General features: G+C 41.6%; 2 protein-coding genes across 6 annotated transcripts in view; both read right to left on the reverse strand.

Annotated features, from left to right (window-relative positions):
• Positions 1 to 6634, reverse strand: part of arhgap32a (Rho GTPase activating protein 32a) — a 35492-nt gene extending 28858 nt beyond the window's left edge. For both annotated transcript variants that reach the window (XM_033631625.2, XM_033631624.2), the window contains exon 1: positions 6257 to 6634. The gene's annotated coding sequence lies outside the window, so the exon portion shown is untranslated. The remainder of the gene's footprint in view (positions 1 to 6256) is intronic.
• A 5212-nt stretch (positions 6635 to 11846) lies between these two features.
• igsf9ba (immunoglobulin superfamily, member 9Ba) overlaps positions 11847 to 22319 on the reverse strand; it is a 91484-nt gene continuing 81011 nt past the window's right edge. For 2 of the 4 annotated variants that reach the window (XM_033631464.2, XM_078167020.1), the window contains 3 exons: positions 20569 to 22191; positions 14737 to 14867; positions 11847 to 14651 (listed from right to left, as the gene is read on the reverse strand). In XM_033631464.2, coding sequence (XP_033487355.2) covers positions 14449 to 14651; positions 14737 to 14867; positions 20569 to 22191 — 1957 coding nt within the window. In that variant the 3' untranslated portion in view covers positions 11847 to 14448. Of the gene's footprint in view, positions 14652 to 14736; positions 14868 to 14905; positions 17414 to 18209; positions 18253 to 20568; positions 22192 to 22319 lie in introns of those variants that run through there. The other 2 variants (XM_078167021.1, XM_078167022.1) reach the window with 2 other exon arrangements.

Below are 22319 nucleotides of genomic sequence, written 5' to 3' on the forward strand. Positions count from 1 at the left end.
CAGTAAAAAAAAAAAAAAAAAGGTCACAATTTTAGGAGATGATCTTGCTCTGTCCACGGGTGGCACATACTGACACTGCGCTGTATCATAACAGGGGAAAATAGAACAATGTCAAACCAGGAGCCACAAAATTTCTGACACCGGTTTCATGTTGTAAGCCTTGGAATCAACTGCTGTAACTCAGGCAGAAATCATCTTTTCACAACTCCTCTCTCAGTCACATCAAGAAGTACTAAACAAAGCTACTCATCTACCTGTCATACTTATAGGGCGAGACGTTCCTCTGATGTCAGGAGACTGAAGCAGCACAGAAGGATGTTGCCCTGGTATCAGATGGCCTACATGGCGGTTCTCAAGAAAAATAGGGCAGCCTACACAATCTCGCACACTGTTTATGAAGCCGGTATCAGCGAGTGCGTCGACATGAAGAATGGCTGCCTACATAGGTGTAGCTACAAGCACACGGCAGATGCATCTAAGTGAGTCACAGCTTCTCCTTCACATATGAGAGGAGGGAGAGAATAAAGCAGAGAAGAAGGAGAAACTGCCATTTCATCTTTTTCAGTGTCACACACTGATGCAAATACAGCACCTAGTACTTTTATGGACAAGTACACATGCATTGTTTAAGATGGACTGTAATTTTACACACACAACAAAGTCACACTGTCATAATAGAAACATTAGCCAGCTAATTAGAGCAGGTATTGTGGAGAGTAATAATGAGGTGGGTAATAATAAGGCTGCTTTATCATTATCTCTGTTAGCTGTCCTCTTTTGTAATGCAGCCACAAATGCCAGTACATGCAGTATGGTTGCAAGTTGCAACCTTATGTACAAGCCACAGGCTACACATTTTTGTACCTTGAAGCGTTTAACTTTACATTTCTGCAGGTGACTTTTTAGTCTTTTTATGCTAATATGCCAAACTAATTACTTAAACCTGCAATAACTGATTTTTTTGGCCACTTGTAGGCAGGCTGTGAACACAACACAACAGACAGACTTAAACAGTTATTTATTTACACATCTAGTAGATATGGAGCAACATTAGCATTTATTTGGAGTCCAATATTTACTTTCTTTCTAGCTCTGTTTTGCTCTCCATCAACTCCTAAGGGAAATATGTGTCTGTTTAGCTGCTAGGTGCTCCACTATGTTCACCAGCCAGTTGCTAACTGTGTCTGTCTGCTGTTTAGTACTGAGCAAGGCTATCAAATGAAGGCTGGGACACAGTGTCATATCTCATCATATCATTGGGGTATGACCACAGATTATAAATAAAAACGGGCAACATTATAGCTCCCCAAAAGTGAAGCCAAAACATTTTGATTGCCTACAGTGGCTGGCTGCAGTATAGGTCATAAACCCCATCCCCTCCATAATACAGATTAGACATGGGTCGAGCTAAAAAATCAAAGTACACATCAAATAGATTTTTCCCAAAGACGGTTTCTGTCATTTAAGGTAGTTCTTGTCATGCTAATGTGTGTTCAAGTGTTCATATTTCTAATACACTTGGTTTAAATTAGTTTTTTGATGCGAAAAAAAAGGGGCTTTGACGTCATGATTGACAGCTACGTGTACCAATCTATGTGCTTGCGATCAACGGTGCTGCTCGGACAGGTAAATGGACAGGAACTCAAGGCCACAGAGATCGTTACAGAGCAGACTCTGGCTCCAAAAGACGTCACCAGTACAAGATGGTAGCAGCTGTATCTGGGATATTTTGGCTTCATTTTGCACAGTGAGACTAAGTGGAGATGCGCTGTCCTTCCTTATAGTCTATGGGTTTCACACATGTACATTATAGTTTGGTCTGCACTTGCTGAAAGGCGTGAAAGCTACTGCAGCATCCTAGAAAGTGGGGGAGATTGATTCATTTTACTGAGGTGTCCGCAGTCGGCCTTGGGTTGGAATATATTTCATCCAAAAAATAAATATATGGATAGAATTACAATTCTGCAATTACTGAAACATTTTTAATAAAGACCATAAACAAATGCTTTCTATTTGAGATATTCTATTGTATATAGGCAGCCATCCATTTGAGTGTCCTAGAAACTTTTGTCAGGCTGAGCTCACCCTTGAAGGCTGAAAAGAGCACACCCAAAGAACACCTGAGTGGACACCATCCCTTTATTGCCACTGCTGTCTGCTGTTACACTCCAACATCACAGCTTTAGTTAAACTGTGCATGTGTCACACCCAATAGCTGCAATGGGGTCAAAGAGCACATCCTAGCCTTCACTAAAAAGTCTTGGTGCTGAGCAGGAAGCATACAGTTGGTTTACAACGATTTGTCGCTGACAAGGCAGACAAGAGCTGCAAGAGGGAAACTACATATTAAAGTTGCAGGCTAGAAAACCAAAACAATGAGCTGAAAGACTCTATAAAGCTCCGTAGGGCTGAGGGGAAAGGAAGTGTCAGGTGATTTTTCTGACCATGAGCAATCCCTTTCAACTACACATAGTCATGTGATCAATTATCAATTTAAAAGAAAATAATTAACAGCTTTAAGTGCACCTTTACCATGTCTCAGTTTTGAAACACAAACATCGTCTACCCTCAGAGGATGCGACAGGCCCGTGTAAAGTTGGTTTCATGCTCTCATTCTGAGCTCTGGAATGCAGTCAACACAAGCGAGAGAGACGCAGTGGAGAAGGGCCCACGGTTGCCATGGTAACCTCTCTCCCGTCCATCGTGACTTGAAGCTCCTCCAGAGTGAGGATGAGTTAGCACGGGGAGGGAAAATGAGGCCTTGGAGGAACCCTTGACCACAAGCATTGACACATCATCACCATCACCATCAGACAATCTGCCCGAGCCGATGACATCGTCGCTCCTCCAATCTGACAGGATTCAGACAGCCGGTGTGCTGCATGCTCTCTCAGTCAGCCACAATGCAGGAAATATCTTAAACCGACCATATTTACTGGAGCCTTATCACCCAGTTTACTTTCTGAGAGAAAAGGATGAGGAGGTGGGGTCATATGACCCTGTAATCTTCTTGAAATCTACCAGAGTGAGATTAACTTTATTTCATCTCCCACTGAGTCTGTGTCAGGGCTCAATCTTTGTCCTGCAACCATCAGGGTCACAGATGAAGGGTAGAAACCGGGGTGAACAGCAGGGCGATTAAGTTGTAGACAACAAAGACCCAAATATTTAATCAACAAGCCGATCTGTCACCTAAGCCTAAGCCTTACAGTGGAGTACGGGCCTGTTTTTAGCACATATTTACTTCCACTAAAACAAAAAACAATAAAGATAAAGAATAAGAGGAAAGTGGGGCAAATATTTTAGGAATATGACAGTGATTGTGGAGGATAAAGCCATGCCACTGTGCCACTGGCTCACCAGCGCAATATTGGATGTCACAGAAACTCCCACACAGTGACACAAGTCACCTGCTCAATGTAATGCACCTGCTCAATATAATGCAATCCAATACAACATCCCTGCAACAATTACTACTTTTGTAAAGCTTCACCTCTGTGGTGCACTTAGAGGCTGTGATTGTGTTGTAGTATTGTACTGTATTACATCATAAGATACCAAAAATGTACCTATTATTTTGTCCCTGCACATATACGGGTACTCTGCACATATACAGGTACTGCACATTGTAGGTAAGGGCTTCACAGTATCACAAAAGGCTGTTTTATCTTCTATAAACTTATAATGTTCTTGATGAATTTATGAATCATCTGGTCTATTAACAGTCAGGAAATAATGCAAAATACTCATGACAATATCCTAAAACCTAAGATGTCATCAAAAAGCTTGCTTTGTTGGACGAACACTCCAACAGACAAAGATATATTCAGTTTACTGTCACATATGATAAAGACAGGCAGCAAATCCTCACCACTGATGAGCTGGAACCAGTGAATGTTGAGGTTTTATGTTTTAAAATGGCTGAAACAATAAATTGATAACCAGAACAGTTTACTGTTTTGAGTCAAGTGCTTTTCCATCAATCCTAATGAACCTATCATTTGTACATATTATTTTATCCTCCCTTCAAGTTTTGTTTATTGTGGGTAAATGCTAACCTGGAAATCCAGATACCCCACCCCTAGCAAATTCGAATTAGCTCTGCACGGGAATCTGGCCCCGACGAGCAGAGCCCGTTGAATCGCCAATCGTACCAATCAGATGAGTCTATCTGACAGAGGCGGGCTCTACGCAGGCGTAACATGATGACGACGGCGCAGCGCTGCAGGAGTCGAAAAGTAAACAGCCAAGATGGCAGCTGCTGAAGGACCGTGTCCATTCAGTTTAGCTTTGGAAGAAACGCTAAGCCAGCTACCCTTATCTTTTTCCTTGAGAGAGGAACAGAAGACTGCCCTAGAAGCCTTCGTTTCCAGGAAGGACGTTTTTGCCGTTTTGCCGAAGGGATACGGCAAACGCATAATATATCAGTTAGCCCCACTGGTCGGCAAACAAATGGGGTTTAGTGCAATGAATACGTCACCTTGTTTTTTGCTCTGAATGGCCATCGTGCTATCCAATGGTATGTGGCGGCATTTAATATGCATCAGTTAGTGCCGCCCCTTGGGTAGGAAGGGTGTATCGGTGAGGGCCAGACTCAAAATCTTTTTATGATTTGAGTCTGGATTTCCAGGCTAGGTAAATGCTTCACAACAATGTTGTTGGGGTGCAATTTCCTTAATTAATTTCTCTGTAGATTATTTTCTTTACTCACTGAATTACATTTTTTGTCCTTAAATGGAAAGAATTAGCAAAAAAAATGGCCCAAACTATTTGCCAAAGCACAAGGGGAAGCTTTGTTTTGTCAGAACAAGTCAGAAACCTAAAAAATATTCTGTTTGTTGACCTATAAAACAAAGAAAAGCAGCCAATTATCATAATTTAAGGAGCTGGAACAAGATAGTGTTTGGCATTTTTGCTTGGAAAACTATTAATGGGTTTTGAAAATAGTTGTTTAATTTTTGTGTCTAATGATTAATCATTTCAGATTGCATAACATGTTTTTTGTCCCCACATCTTCCAACACACGTAAAAGTATTGCATGCTTCACAAGATACTGTAGGGCTCCAACTAGTGATTAGCTTCTTTATTGATTATGATTTAGGGACTTATGGCAGAAATGGTACATAGTGTTCACATATATGTTTTATTTGGTTTATAATCACCTGATAATAAGTATGGATGTGTTTTTGTTACTTTACAATAAGCAGTTTTTATCTACATATGAAGCGGGTCCTCTCTCACAGAGTCCGCCATTTTATTTCTACAGTAGCCCAGAACAGACAAACCAAACACTGGCTCTACACAGGGCAATTTGCGTTGTGGCATTGGCAACCGTAGTTCTCCTACGCACTTGGCACACAGGAGAAGTTTTAGTTCTGTAACCTCACTGCTAGATGCCAGTAAATCCTACACACTGGACCTTTGATGTGCTGATTATTTTCTTGATTAATCGTCAACTCATTTGATCCATAAAGAGGGAGTGACATGTAATTTCTGTTTTAAAAATGACCTTAATGTTTAATTGATTCTCAAAATAGTTGCCCATTAAGTTCCTGTTGTACACCTAAGAGATTACTTGAGTGATTGTTCCAAGTCTACATAAATCATGCATCTATGATTGTGTCACTGAACCTTCTGGTGCACACACACAGGTGTATGATGCAGGCTTCACAGTACAGGCTACAGTAATACATCACATACATTATACAGTAATGCAACACAACAGTGTGCAGCCTTAAAATGGCAGTACAGTTTCATCGACAGCTATGAATACTCAAGAATATAAAATGATAAAACAAATATCTATGAGGTCAGATACTGTGGGCAGCACTTTGGGCAGGGCCGCACTGTATTCCAACAGATTATCCAGGCCGTTATCATTTTGTGCCCACCCACATCATTCCTAGAAAAACAGCACCAAAATCCTCTTGACAGATAAACTCAGATTTGTTTTCATAACCTGTGATGCAACCGCACACACATCACCAGCCCTCGAAACTCAACTGGAAACTCAACTGGGAACCAGTGGGAAAAGTTTAACACCGGTGTACTCTGACCTGTTGGGCCTGACAGATCACCGGTCAGCCAGGAAAAACACACACATTCAGATACACAACCTAATATTGACTGGCTCAGTGATGTTAAAAAAAAAGGCTGGATCAGGTGGGAAGATGAAGGCAGATCTCCAGTGCAGTGACACCAGCCCAGTGCTATCAGTGCAGTATTCAGTGTCAATCCGTGTTGAGCAGCAGCCTACCTGTAACTGTGCACGCTGCTCCACTCTGCTGCCTCCTCTATGCTGCACAGCGCTGAGCTTCTCGACGAGGAAACATGTTGTCAGCATCGCACTGCAGAAACGCTTCTCTCAGACACACACGCGGGCTCACAGCCGATCATCTGAGGTAGATATTTCTTGGGATAAAAACTATGCTCGGCTGCGACATCGCTGAGGCAGTGTGGGAGTCATTCCGGGGAGCCGCGGCTGGCTGGCTGGCTGGCTGGCTTTCTGTCTGACTGCTGTGGTTCTGCACTCGGCGCCGGGAGCGCGCACAACTGATCTCGTGCCCGCGCCTGGGATATTTCAGCCCCAGGGGTTCCCAGACCTTTTTCAATGTCAAGGACCTGAATGTGAAGCAGGCGTGAGAGTATATGCATGAGCCCCCCCCGTGTTTGATAATATTCACCAGCCCGAGGAGCTCCATCTGGCAAGTTGTGTGGTGTTAGGTAATGCTTGGTACAGAATTACATAACCATCTAGTGTAGGTGGGGTGGTAACAGTGAGAGGAGTGAAACCTGGTGTGCAAATTACTTTATCCTGATACATCATCTTATTCTGCCTGTCCACTGAAGGAGACACTGTGAAATATAGACAGTCCTCTTTGTGCTGGGGGGCCACAGGGACACTTTGTGATTACTGCATGGTGACATTTTTGGGGCCCTATAATTCAAATATGTTCTAAATGCCCCTCGACCCAGTTGTTGATGAGAAATATACATAAAAACTGTATCATTCTGCAACTGGCAACCACACACCGCTGTCCAGAATAATCATTAGCAACTGTGATCATAATCATAACGGAACTTCCATTCAACCAACATTAATGTCTTTATTACATTATATTTTTTCAGATAGCCCATGTGGAATCCGACTAAAACATTGATCATTTATGTTGCGCTGTCTGTGTAATTTAGGGTCACTGCTGACTCCATAGCTATGGCTTTGGATTGAGTTTGACACAAGATCTGCAACTATACTGACAATATATTAATAATTTATTTCATTAATCAAGGAAATCCCAATCATCATTTGTTGCCACTTCTTACATCAATAGTTAACATTTTAGCAGTGGTGCAAAAATATCAGTCAATGACAGTAACAATTTTGTGTTACTTGTACTTTACTTAAGCAAATCCATTTTACGTGATGTTATACTTCTATGCTACCTCATCTCAAAGACATATTGTACTTTTTACTCCATTACATGTAATATATATGCTCAGTTACATGTTACTTTAGAGATTCAGATTACTACTACAACAATGACATTATTTCAATAACAAGCACACAGCACTTTGCTCTGTTTCATGTACATACATGTTATACTTTATAGGCTACTTATCCACTGTTTTTTTTAATGTGTATATGAGTTTGCATGAAAGAATACAGTTCTCCTTAACGAGAGACAACAATGTCATTGTATGCTACATGCAATGACAATAAAGGCATCCGAATTCTAGTTCTAAACTAATATTATTATAGGATAAAGTTCTAGTGTAGGATTTAGTGCCATCTAGCGATGAGGTTGGAGATTGCAACTGACTGAAACTTCTCCCATGTGCAAAGCATGTAGGAGAACTAAGGTGGCCATCACACAAAACACTAATGGCTTTATCTAGAGTCAGTGTTTGGTTTGTCCACTTACTATAGCAACATGGCGGTGCAACATGGCGGACTTTATAGACAAGGAGCCACTCCCTATGTAGATATAAACGGCACATTCTGAGGTAACAAAAACACAACGATTCTTATTTTCAGGTGGTTATACACTGAAGAAAACATATTTATTGTGTAATATTTCATTTCTGCCAATATATTCCCCTAAATCCTTACACTGGACCTTTTAGCCACACAGCTGTACATAAAGTACCCTAGATTTAATTAGCTACATCTTTAGGAAACTCTACCAGCTGCAGGACTTTTTACTTGCATCAGAGTATTTCTGCACTGTGGTATTATAACTTTTACAAATGATGTGAGTTCTTCCTCCTCCACTGCATTTTGGGAACATCTATTTATAACTCTTATGTCTGTCTGTTAAAATATGAAGCTACAGCTAGCTTTGCTCAGCATTAAGACTGTAAACAGGGGGAGAGCTAGCCTAGGTCAGTCCAAAGTTCAGAAATACACATATTAGCATTCCTGAAGCTCACTAGTAAACACCTGATTTGTTTGACTTGTTCAAAAAACATAAAAAAAACAAAACAAACTACAGGTTGCAGCAACTTCCACAAGTCTCAGCTGGTTGCCTAGCAACCTCAGGAGAGGACAAATCTCCAAGGAAACTATAAAGAAAACTGACTAAAAACTGCGTAGTTTCCTTGCAAATCTCCAAGAAATTATTCCTGTCCAAATACATAAAAAAATAAATGAATAAATAAATAAAATAAAATAATAATTTATAATAATGATAGTAATAATAATTGTAAACTGCAGCCCAAAGACACTTTTAAAAATAACTTGTTTTACTTAAAATGTGTAATAAAATGGCTGGTGAGAAATACAAAACAATTAAACTTTATTCTTTAATAGGATCTGCAGATAATGCAGCATTTATGTCACTAGGCCTGTAAAGGTTTGTTTGTTTGAGCGGTGGATTAACTGCACTCCCCAGGTGTATGCAGATGTCTGCTCATTTGTTTGTTTCCCAGCCTGCCACAGGGAATTTGAACAAGAGCACAAAGGTCATTCTGACGGACCTCATCCTCTTTCAAGTTATTTGTATTCCTTGTTCTGGCTCAGCGGCCACACAATTCATTCCTGAACGTCTGGGTGGAGACGGCAGAGCTGGGGTCAAAATATTAATCATTCAACAACATGCGTGCATATAAACACAGCCTTTGATCTCACTCCAACACATTTGTTCTCAGGTAAGCTGCATTTGTCAGATCTGAGATTACATTTACAGGATAACTGCGATAGGCTACTTGAGGTAAAACTGAATTTGAAACCTATCACTTTAACTCATGGGCTGCTGCTAGTGTGTCCTAGTATTTTTTTTTTTTTTTAAAAACCTTGACCTGATTAGGCTGCTCCTGTCCCCACATTATCTTCCCCACTCTCTGCCCAACACCTACACCCTGTGTCCAGCACATGAACTACACCTTCTTCCTCACTGATCAGAGGAGCTCCAAGAAAACAAAACCACAAGCAAAATAAAACCTCTTTTGATTTTTTTATTATATCAAAATACAAAAATTTGAGAGGAAAATTTCGTATGGGACTAAGCATTTGAAATGATATGGTGACATGAATACAACACTGCTTTCATATTCTCATAGACATGCCATATATAGAGCATAGATCATGTGCCAGGCCCATGTCTACGTCATGATGAGCCACCAGGAGTGAGCCTGTGCATTTTTCCCTATAAAGGCTTTTGATGGTGACTGTCACTACACCTCCGGGCCAGTTGGTGACAGGCCGGAGTGTTTTCTTACATCATAGTTCGTTCAGGTTTCCGTTTACTCAGTAAAGAAACGAGATCCATGGCAGTTGAACATGAAGAGTGAGTAAGACATGATCTCAGACGATACAGAATTCACTGGACAGCAGTGGCAAACGAGAGAAAAGTAATACAAATATTATACATAAGGCTTTGGTACAGCACCATACAGTATGAGTTAATTGCTCACAAAAAGTTAAGTGAAGCGTAATACCTGATGTAGTGACATAACAGAATGACGAGTTTAAAATCCGACAACAACAAAAAAAGAGAAACATCAGGTTATCGTTTTAAAAAAAGAGAAACGTAAAAAAAAAAAACATGTTTTTGCTTTGAGATATTTACATATGAACATTGTTGACTTAAAGAATGGAGACAAATTATGTACAAAATAAAACCAATAAACAACATATGATACAGAATGTAAACATGTGATGTACAGCACAGAGTTCAGTGGATGGAAATGAAATGAAATGTAGTAAATTTTCTTCCTTTTTAAGCACTACTTGGTTTGCTTGAGTATGAGCATTAGCTAAAACAGTCAACGATGTAGTGCTTATTGTAGCCTACGATAATAATACATTCTAGTTTCTCAGTGCTGGTACACATGAAAAAACAGAGAATATAGAAAATACTACATATTTCTATTTTCCGTCCAATAACAACCAGCTCGGATGTCCATGAATGATTGCTAAATAGGCGTTTTTGTTTTTTTTTTCTCTTTTTCTGTATTGTCTCTACATGCAAGATTAATACAATAAAAAATCAAATTGGTTCTAAGTATCATCCTACCAGCACCTAGTGATGCACTAAAAGCTGTAAGCAGAAAAAAACAAACAGAAACAAAACAAACAAACAAAAAAAAGAGCTAACAGTACATCCAAAGCAGCCCTCTTAAACGCTGTACATGTTTCTGTTGAATATGCAAAAAAGAGCCCGGAAGACGACATCCATTCGTTTTTAAAACCCACGGAGAGGATGTATGAGCTTTCCTTTCTACCAGGAGAATCGGCAATAAATACAAATGTGGTGTGACTCATGGCTATACTGTACAGTACTAGTAGGAATTCTACCGTCAAAAAGGGTGGTGAGATGACGTGAGACGGTTACGCCCCTGCAGTAGTGTGCTTGAAAACAGTGCTGTTAACCAAAGATGGTAGACCTAACAGGAAGTGTGTAGAAAAGATCCCCTCGTGACCTGACGATGCTCTCAGATTCCCTCCCACGCGTCCCGTGGTCGTGTACTAATCTAAATCAGGTTATGTTTCTCCTTTTTAGGCTGGGTTAATATTCTCAATATCATCACAAATATACTTTAGAGAGGGTACCTTGGAAGCACAGACAGACATTGCAAACACACTATAGAAAACAGGTCATCTTGAGTTCATCTGAATGTCACAAGTCTCTATTATTTGAGGTTATACTACTTATTTTTCCAGTATTGTCTATCACTGTCATCACACCATGATACTGTTATGATAAGGACCTATAGTGTCTACCGGAGCTAGTTTAGTTGCTCAAACACACAGGGCCGAAAGAGTTGCTTGTGGAAACAGAACAAAAAAAAGAAAAAAAAAATCTTTAGACCTCTATTCTACAGCACCACAAAGTTAAACATAGCACCAAGTCGTAATGTTCAAAGCAACTATGCCCTAACACACTTTTTCTTTATCAAACTAATGTAAACACAATTTCCTCCACAGCACGTATTGTACATGACTATAGCATGTCTGTGACTCTTAGAAAAAAGTTTCCTTCAGTTTATTTGCTTTGGACACCTGAAGGCGAAAACGATCTGGAGTGAATCTACATGTGTGCTCATGAACGGGCAAAATACAGTATTACTTGGTTCCAGGGATATTATTATAGAGGGCGACACACTTCTGCTTCTAAAGCTTTGTCCAATGGGCATTCACGTACTATACATCAGAAAATACTACTTTAACTTGTGCAGCCAGCGGGCTATGGCAATAATACATTGTACGGTACTAACATTAAGGTTTCTTTTCTTCTCAGATAAAATAATGTCTGCTAAAGTATGACAAATGAGGCACCTTAAAATGTTTTAGAAACATTATCCACTTAAAGCCGTACTGTAAGCAAATACTTTTATATATAATCTAATTTCTTTTTCCTTGGGGTCCCTTCCCCGTCTTTTCATACATCCTCATACAAGAACGTCTTCCTGTAAAACATGGTTTGATTCATCTTTACAAATACAATACATACCATGTACAGTACATAACAAATATAGATTTTTTTTTTCTTACTCGTATCTTACAGGAAACCAATTTGTTAAAGTAGAATATGCGCGTCGACGCTCACTTTCAGGCAATCATCACTCTCTCACTTGTCAAAAGAGATTTCAGTATGCAGACATTGAGTCGATTCATTCATGTGGATATTAGACCTCTGATTTGTTCGCAGCAGATGGAAACATATCTGATGTGACTTTGAGTGATAGAGTGCTGCAGGGATGCGCCAACACGGGTGTCAGGGTCGCCTTGGCCGATGGGATTTTTCCATTGGATTTTGGATGACTGCAAAAAATAAGCTCTGAGGCGAACAAAAAGTTTATGAGACTTATATGTTTTGTTCGGCAAGATAATCTTTACAAATGAACACCACTTTTATGATTTTTGAGAATGCAATCAGCGGTAGCATAAGGCTAATGTTAGGCTAAGACTTAGCCTAGTCTTACTTAGCTACTTGTTAGCAACTGTCATTTTTAATACACTTAAAGTCTTAAAAATTTTCAAGTGGGGTATTTACTGCCAAATGTTATGCCGTAGAACAAAACCTGAAAGTCTCTTACGCTTGAGTGTACCACAGACCTTATTTCAGGCATCTAACCCACTGACTTTGAGACAAGGGAAACAGGAGTGCTAAAATGCTAAGTCATTTTCGGGTATTAAGACTCATTCCTGCAGCACTCTATTGGCCTAGCGTTAGCAGGAAAAGGAACTCAGTTGTTTCATAGCTGTCTGAAGTAAAGAAAGCTTGGCTCAGAACCTGTGTGGGGGCCCGTTAGTTATTACCACATACAGGAATAACACACAGAGAAGTTAAACAATTTTGGACTTCGTGTGCCAGCTGGTCAGCTCACCAATCGCAGCCGCACTATAAACAACGTAATGGGTCATTCAATGTACTGTGACATCGGGACATTCATTTCCTGTACAGCAAAACATACATTCATTATCGGTTAGTGTCGAAAGAAATGAACAAACATACAGAGAAGTAGCTAGCAAGTAATATACAGTTGTTAAAGATAAACAGTCGGGTGGCCATTGTTTGTAGATTTCCCATTGCTTGTTAACAGCTTTATGAAGCAATCACATTCTCCTCTAACAGCTGCTGTTAAACATTAACGTCCTTACTCGACTGGTTTGTTCTTTCTTGCATGAAAACTCATGCGCAGTGCCTCTGTATTTTTCCACTGAAGCTATTGGATTTATTTGCCATTTTTTGAATTTAAGCTTTTTTTTATTTGTATGGGTATTCTGGTTCTGTCCTATTAGTTAGATATACACAGTTGAAGCAGGTACCCATTTAAAATATAAATGTTAAAAAAACAAACAAAAAACAAACACAAAAAAACAAGAGTTATGCATTTTCCGTAGCATTTTCTCTCATGTGTCCTTGGCAGAGAAAGTAAAAACACAGAATATTGGAGTCCCTCACTCCCGCCCCCCAGAAGAGAAACATATGAGAAGGCGAAGGAAAAGGCAGTTTATGTTAGAAAAAACAAGAGAGAAAAGGCAAAAAAAGGCACCTCGAGACGTGCCACGTTTCACAAATGATTCCTCAATAATGAAATACATACTACAGTACACTTCACAATTCATCACCCTGTTCTTCTAACCCTACGAGTCCAACCTCTGTCGAGCGTGTAAGTCCCAAATTATCTTGAGAGCTCTCATGAAGGCTATGATCTTAATGCGGTGCTGTAATGATAAGTGTAAACACACTGAGCCATCAAGCACTGGAGTTGGCATTGGATCATACATGGAAAGAAACACAAGATGCCAGCCGTTACTGATAGTAAAAAGCTTCTAAATTAGATAAAGTTAGGCCATATTATCTGTCTGAATGAGTGCGGAGTGTGATATAAACCTTTTTATCCATACGTTTCATATGTAAAAAGGTCAAGTACGTACAGTATACCACAAGAATTACAGCAACTCTGCGTTTACTCTGAGGTATATTTTGTGGTAAGAACCCTGTGTTTAAATACTGACACTATTTGTATTGTAGGAAAGGTAGACTCATGTCCGTGTCCGAGGACGCACCAGGCTTCACAGTACACTGTATCACTGAAAAACCTAAAGAGATGGACCCCTCAATGACCAGTGAGTGAAAAATCTTTAATGTGTTGTGACATACTCAACCAACACATTTTTATTACTGTAGGAGGAAGCTTAATTCCCTTGTTTTTACTATTTATATACATTATATATTTTCAGAGCATTTTCAAGTGAAATTCCTCAGAGACAAGTGGTGGTGACAACTCAGAAAAGCCATTGTTCTTGTCTTCAAATGAGATTCCCAACCTCCCGGGGTAGTCAGCTGGATGTTTCCCGCTCCCCAAAACGCCGATTAACTTTTAGAGATTATAAGAAATGTATTAGCTAGAGACCGAGGCGGAGCAGGGAGAGCTGAGGTGGGGTTACTTTTTCAGGGGAGGTCAGTTTAGTCGAGTCCAATGGCTTGGCGGGCACACGGGTCAGCGGAGAGTCCCATAATTTGGGCCCTCGGAGTCTGCACTGGCCAGTATGCCTGTCTGGTCCTCCTCAGACCTCCTGCGGTGCAGGAAGGAGGTCAAATAGAGATAGGGGTTCTTCTTGTTTTGCCTTTTCCTCTTTCTGCGGAGATCCTCTCCCTCTTGGGGTGTCTGAGATTGCTGCTGGGTCTGAGAGGGACACACGCCTGGAAGGGAGGCAGAGAGAAGCACAGGAGTGACACACCACCCACATATTTCAATGATTAATCTTCCTGTAATCATCAGACAAACCTGTTCTACTTCCGGAGGTTGTGTTGTTATTGTTGTTGGCAGCCACTCCCTTGGCTTTAGTAATACAGTGGTGTAGCAGTGCTGGTAAGCTCTCAGACCCGGCAGGATCACTAGACGCACCTAGAGGTTCCCTGAGGAGGAGAGAGACAGCACAGCATACGTTGTTCTGCATTAATCCAACAGTCGTGTTCGGTCCCGTCTCAGATGTGAAAAGACAGAACGGCACTGTGCATTGTTATTTCCAGTATCATATGATTTGATGAGCTCTTGCACTTCTACTGAGAGCCCTTTCACTAAGATGATGAATTTCCACTTTCTATCTGCGGTGATGGATGATAAAAGTTAGACTCAAAGAAAGAAAGAAAAAGGGAAAGAAAAGAGAAAGTGAGAGAAAGAAAGAAGAGCGGACATAAGGTGGATTTGGTGAATTTATTGGCTATTAAGTTTCTTCTCAAACAATCATTACATGAAAGACCCAGTCAAGCATTTATAGAAAGTATGGTAATGCAGATTACACATTATTCTTAAAGGCTGAAGTGTTACTGATATATAGTGATCTAAAATTTTAGGTCTCACAATTGTAATTTAAAACCAGGGACATTTTGTAGTCTTATGGTGTGTTCACACAGAAAGCAAAGCAAGCGTTTCCTGTGGTGAGATTATATACAGAGTCATTGCACAGACAAAAATAGGCACAAATTTGTGCCAGGCGACGTGAGCAACGCTAACACCTATCAGCTTTACCAGGAAGTATAGAGAAGTAAATGGTACAGTCATCGTCCGTGGGCACCCAGACCTCTACGACTCAACGTCAGTGCTGTACAGAACAAAAAAGGAGTGGGCTCAGAGATTAGTGAGTGAAGCCATGGGAGTCGTTTGGCTTTTGTAAGCTATTTTGAATTGCTTCTCAGCAATATCCACATTGAATGCTGGTTCAGAGCACGAAGTCTCCATAATTACCGTGTTCGCATCACTTGAGCCCAGCTATGAGTTATACTTTACATGAACCATGTTAGCCATCAGCTGCCTCCCCCACCTGTCCCTGCCAGTTAAAACAGTTGGAGGCACACATTACTGTCTTTGCTTTTTAATGTACCCCGGGTTTTAACAGATCTGGGGAAAACTGCATGCTCCTACTCTGCACCTCGGACATGGAACAATCTTCAAAAAGATCTAAAATTAGAAACACTTATATCCATCGATAAATTTAAGGGCACCATTAAGAATGTGGTGACAGAGACATGTGCTTGTTTTTCTTGAGAGGTCACTATGTTTGAATAGTTGTTGTTTTATTGTAGGTTTTTGTATTATATTTTTATATTTGTTGCACTTTAAATGTGTTTTGATTGGCTGCTACCTCGGCCAGGTCTCTCTTGTAACAGAGATTTTCAATCTCAACAGGACTTCCTGGTTAAATAAAGGTTAAATAAATTAAAAAAGAGGCTCATTTCTTAAGCTAGCACAAAGGTAGCAGTGTTGTCTATTGGTACCAACCATGTCAACATAGCTTGTTGGGAAGTGGGCTAAATAATGCTCATCATTTAGGCAAAATTTTGGTGAGGGGACAACTGGCAAGAGGTCCCTTGAACTTTTAACTCAAGATATCTGAATGAAAATGGGTTCTATGGGTAATTACGGGTCAAAGTATATCAGTGCACAATTCCATAACTCTCCATACTGACATGGGTTTCAACTAGCCTTCAACACCATAATCAAATTCCTGAAATTCAATTATGGCTTTTGGTTTTGGTGCTCCAGCCCAAGAGTTTCAGTGGATTTTCAGTGCAGCCCTATCTGGCCACCCCTGTGAGAAATTTATGGGCACACCACTGGTTAGTTAACACAACCATTAGCACAGCTACAAAGGCAAATATTTGCCGGTTGCAAAATATGCTCCAGCTATATACCCACAAGCAATGTTAGGCAAAAATTTGCTTTGCATTCAGTGTGAACACAGCACTGGTGACCGTACTGACAATGGAAACAAATACACATTGCAGGTTTAGACAATGAGAGCAACTTCTGTGCTCACTCAGGTTTGGGTCTTCAAATAGTGACTGCTTCAGAAATGCGGGCATTATTGGTCTCTTTGCTGTATAAAACTCATAAAATGAAAATAATTTCTGGAACTATAAAATCACTGTTCCCATAACAACAAAGTCTTGTTGTAGACTCTTTTTTTTAAATATCTTCCAATACAACTGTTTTCAGCATTTCTCTGAGAGTTTGCTGAGTGTGATAATATGAAGAGTGTGTGCAGGTGTGCTCTAAAACAGAAAATAATAATCAGCTCTTTTTGAACGCTGAAGAACTATTTTCATTTCATGAGTGATACATGCTAAGTTGAATGGAAAATAATCAATGTTCAATAATCACATCAAGTTAAAGCAGCTTCACTGCCACAGTATGGTGTTTTACCTCATACCAAATACTCTGGTTTTGTTGTCCATCTCTCATAGAAAGATGCATAAAATCAAATTAGCCTCGCAAACTCTTTAACGTTTAAGTTCAGGTTCATGAGGCTCACTGTGGCTCTTTGCCTTCCAAAGAACTAAACACAAACAGCTTCAAAACCTGACTTAATGTTGCGTTAAGTCAGGTTGTTGCGCCAAACATGTATTGTTTCAGAAGGGTATAGGAATACAAAGCTTTAGAGATGCTTGTCCATCATTTGTCACTGTGGAGAGAGAGATTGAGAGCCATTAGCAGAGAGGGGGAGACAAATGTGAGAGACAGTCCTGGACAGATAGAGAACATTTCCATTATCACATGAACTGTGTGCAGAGGCCACAGCGTGTTAAATATAGTACATATCCATAAACATGAACACTGTACAGCACACTTTCATAAACATGAACACTGTGTACAGAGGCTTCACCATGCTGACGGGAGGAGATGGCAGGAAGAGGAAATGGCCGTTAAAGAACAAGTCACATGACAGGAGGAGGAAATGGCCATTAAAAAACAGTCACATGACAGAAAAACGAAAGCACTTAGGACAACAAATGTGACAAAGAATTTAGTTTGAGAATTGTTGTTATTTGTTTGGTCGTAGAGAGAAGTTTAGAGAATGCATGCATGGCATTTTGCACATGGAACAAAACTTTAAAGGGGAATACTCCAGTCTATTCATTCATGTGCGTCCTCTATTGATTCAAGGCTTTTTTTTTTGGTGCAGGGAAACATGTCTGTATTCAAAAGACAATCCAAAGACAAAAATGCTTCTCCACAGTCCAAAACCGCTCCTCGTGCTTGCTCACAAGCCTAATTACTGCAGCCTACGCCACAGCAGGCTTACTGTGCCTGGGAAGTGTATTGACAAATGTGTCCTGCAGTCATTATTACCATTAGTTGTACTTCACTTGAATCCAGCACAGAGGCACAACCCAAAGCGATTCCCCTTTAAAGGAGAGAGTGATTAGAGCCCTCCCCCTGCTGACCCCTCCCCTCTCAGACATGGGTCCGACCCTTACCTATTGCGGCGTAGGGGACCGGGTCACAACGCTGCCCAGATAGCTGAGATCAATCAAAAACAAATCACGTAAGACCCTTACCCTCTATAAAGCAGCAGCCCTATAAGCTACCTTCCCTTAGAGGCCAGTGATGGTGCAGGAGCAAGTCTCTGCTTCGTGGCTTTAGCTACCGTATGACTGTAGCTTCTAGGGGTGTGAAGTGGGTGTAAGAGGGCGCAGGAATGTGTGCAGTGAGGAAATACTGTGGGGCATAAAAATATATGAGTCTCAGCTATGTTTTTATGTAGGTGTAAAGGCATAAAGCCTCCTGTGTTATGTCTGTCCTTACTGACAATCTGTGTACAGGGGCCACTGATCTATCAGATTGTTGGGGAGATAAATTCCTCCTGGTGAGATTTGTTTGTATTATTCCCTCGTGAATATCTGGCTAAAGCTCAGAGTTTTTATCTTTATACAGTAGGAACCAAGTTCTAATAAGACACCCTTTGAATCATTGTTGGTATCTGTTATATATACTTTTAGGTTGCCAGGTTGTGGCTGGCTTTTGTCCTCCTTCAGCAGCACACTTAATTGTCTCTTTAGCTCTTCTGGAAAAAGGCTGCAGAGCATTTGGACCAAAATGTACATATTTACTTATCATTTAAAACTGCAGTCAGAATATTAAAGGAATTGTGGGGTTGTATAAGGTACTTATTCACAGTCAGTTACATACAGTAGATGTATGTCAGCACACCCCCAGTTTGGAGAAGCTGGCTCAAGACTGACATAGAAGCTATGCAAAGTACTGCTGTGAACGGGTCAACAACAAAGTATATAATTTAGCCTAAAAATGTCCCACCTAAAATAATCAATATCAGTTTCAGAGCACGCTATTAATTCAAATATTTTCATTGGTTTGCCTTTCTGTCAGAACTAAAGCAGTTACTGTATATCGCTCTTCACAGCCAGACTTCATTGAGAAAAACAGTTATTTTGCTTGCTGAACGCAGGAGCTGCTGGTCTACCACTGCCTCAATCAGTTAGTATGTTTGCAATATGTGACTTTGGCAATTGAAAGGGTTACTTTGGATTTACCGGAATCACACAAAAACACAAACTAACTGACTGATGAAGGCAGCAGTAGACCATCAGCTCCTGTGTTCAGCAAGCTAAAATTACTGTTTTTCTCAATGGAGTCTGGCTTTGACGGAGCATAGATGGGGAACTTGAACAGTTATCGCTTCCCTGTTGAAAAGGGCTGCCTGACAGAAAGGTAAAGTGGTGAAAATATTCCCAATATAGCATACCCTAAACTGTTACAGATTGTTTTAGGGTGGCTAAAATACATTTTGCTGCTGCCTCCATCCACAGTACTACAATGCTTAGCAGTCCTGCCTGACACCTACTGCTTGTAATACACTGACTATGGATAAGTACCCCTTACAAACCCAATTCAAAAAAGCCAAACTATCCCTTTAATGATTTATTAATCTTTTCAAATACTGTATAGATGACCAAATAACTTTGCTTAGAAAGTAAAAAACTGTTGGCCCTGATGGGTTGTTACTCAACATTAATTACTCCTAATGACTTAACAGCTACAGAGATCTTCCACAACCTGACAACTAAAAGGTTGTTCCTACAAATGGGTTATCACCATTATTAACCACTTATAAGGTCATTAGTTGCAGCTTATAAATGCTTTATAAAGAGTGAATTATCAGAAAGTGGTCCCCTTTTCTCTGTATGTAATATAGTGTAATAAACGTATTGTAAATGTTCAACAAATATAGAGTTAACTGTTAAAGTTGAGCATGAAAAAAGCTTTTGCTAAAGATTCACACATTGAGAAAATATTTTTTTCTATAATTCTTTCAATAATCGATCTAATCAAATTTAATTTTACATCCAGGTGTGAAAAATAAAGTTTCAATATCCAAAATGGGGACAGAAAAATGGCACAGCTTTAAAAACAGTAAACTTGAGGTTTCTGTAGCCTGTAGCTTAGTGTTTCCTCCAAATGTTCCTGTAGTCATTATTTTGACTTTAATTTGCATTGTGATGAATATTTTATGAGATTAAATATGAGCTATCAAATGATAAAGACAATAATACATTATCTTAAAATCAAATTGAGCTTTCACATGCCATCAAGTTTAGATAAGTCTCATTTTTATGAACTGATACAATGTGTGCTAAATGCAATTACATGCCTTCTGCATATTAAAATACAATATGCATGTTAATTATGCCTAAATGGAAACATCAAAGTAAAATTGTGGATAAATACCGAGGAAATTTGGAATAGAGAGCAGACGAGGAGACAAGTCTCCCCTTTAAATAAATATGTGACTATTCTCTACTGGAATGGATCACCTACCCTGAGGCTGATATCTGGAGCTGAGAGGGCTCTGAGGGTAGCATCTCCTCCTCTGTCCTTCTCTGGGATGGCCTCTGCCCGAAAACATCCCTGCCCTCCAGAGGGGGAGAGGGGGACTGGGAGGGATAACTGGCTGCAGTGGAGGCATAGGACATGTGGGCGTGGTAACTGGGGCTGGGTTGCCTGGCGCCCTGGCTCTGAGTGGGAGAGGCGGTCAGGGAGGACCTCCGGGAGAAACTGACAGTGGCCGAGGGCTGCAGGGTGATCTCAGGCATCTCCAGAGACCGAGAGGTGCGGAGGATGCTGGGGCGCGGAGGGGGCCGCACTAGAATATCCGGGGAACCCGGCTGGGTGCTAAGGGGGCTTTGGGAGAGTGGAGAGAGGCGGGAGGGCTGGAGTACTAGCGGGGGTAGGCTGGGGTCTGCCCGGCGCCCCGCCCTCGGGCTGAGCCAGGACTGAGGGCTACTGCTGGGGGCTGTGCTTGGGCTCCCTGCACGGGCTGCCGGGTCAGGGTAAGGCAACACTGGTACACCCACACCGTGGGCCGTGTGTCTGAGCTGGCCGAGACTCTGGGCCTGTTGCATAGCTAAACGCCTAACCGGAGGCCCCAGGGGCCTGTCTCTGCCTGGGGGAGCCACAGGGACCTCCAGCTGCAGGAGTCCAGGGCTTGTTGGATCCTTTAGTGGAGGGAGGTGCAGGCGACTGGGGGGGAGAGAGTGAGGAGGGTATGGGGGTGGGTCAGGGAGGTCCTGTGGATGATGTAAGGGATGGTGAGGTGGGTATATGAACCGTGGACCCTCTAGACCCATGAAGGGTAACTCATGAGGCTGCCAGCTTTCAGGAGAGCGAGGAGGAGGGCTGTGTGTGTGAGACAGAGAATGGCCAGAGGCAGTGTACTGATGGTGCTCCATCTCTCCACTCTCCTCAGGGATGGACGGGTAACCAAAGGGCCCCTCGGCGGTGCCTGGGGGGGAGGACAGAGCGGAGCTACGCGGGCTGATGTCAGGCATGTAGAATGGTGGTGGAATCCCTGATTCAACACGGCTGCCTAGATACCCATAGAATGGGCCCTGGGGAAAGCCCCTGTAGCGGGAGGCCGGGGCCTGCCCTGAGGCGTGAAGTGCACTGCCCTCTGCAAAGCTCATACCTTCCATGGCCCTGTGTAGGCGGGGGCTGTAGGTGGGGGGCTGCGTTGACTCCAGGCTGGAGGACGTTGGGGAGAGCTGGGGCCGCAGCGTGGGCATGATGGGCGGCAGAGGCCCAGGGTCAAAATCATTCTCCTCATCGGACTGCCGGAACTCGGGGTACATGTCAGACTCCTCTGCGAAGGGGAAGCCGTGGATGCGGCGGGGCGGTGGGCTCTCCATGACGAAGCGGCCATCAGGGCCGCGGCTTATCAGCTCAATAGGCGTGGTGACCTCTGCCTCATGCTTGGACACGCTGTATTTCTTGCTGGCTATGGCACGCTTGGTTTTCTTGTAGAAGGAGAGCTCTTTCTCTCGTTCTCTTTGAGGGCTGGGCAGCTTCCTGACGTACAGGCCCGGACCTTGGGAACCCTCCGAAGACAGAGAGCGGGGACGAGATGGAGGAGAGCTCTCTGGACTTATCTTCCCCGATGATAGCCTGATAAAAAAAATGCAGACATAAGCACTGGCTTAGCTTGACATTAACAAGATAAAACCCAGGGCAAAGTGCGTAAAGTTTTTTTAAAACAAAAGAAAAATATTTGATGCTGTAAATGAGTAGGCGTG

This window comes from Epinephelus lanceolatus, chromosome 4 (genome assembly GCF_041903045.1).
Source record: "Epinephelus lanceolatus isolate andai-2023 chromosome 4, ASM4190304v1, whole genome shotgun sequence".
NCBI classification, from domain to species: domain Eukaryota; kingdom Metazoa; phylum Chordata; class Actinopteri; order Perciformes; family Serranidae; genus Epinephelus; species Epinephelus lanceolatus.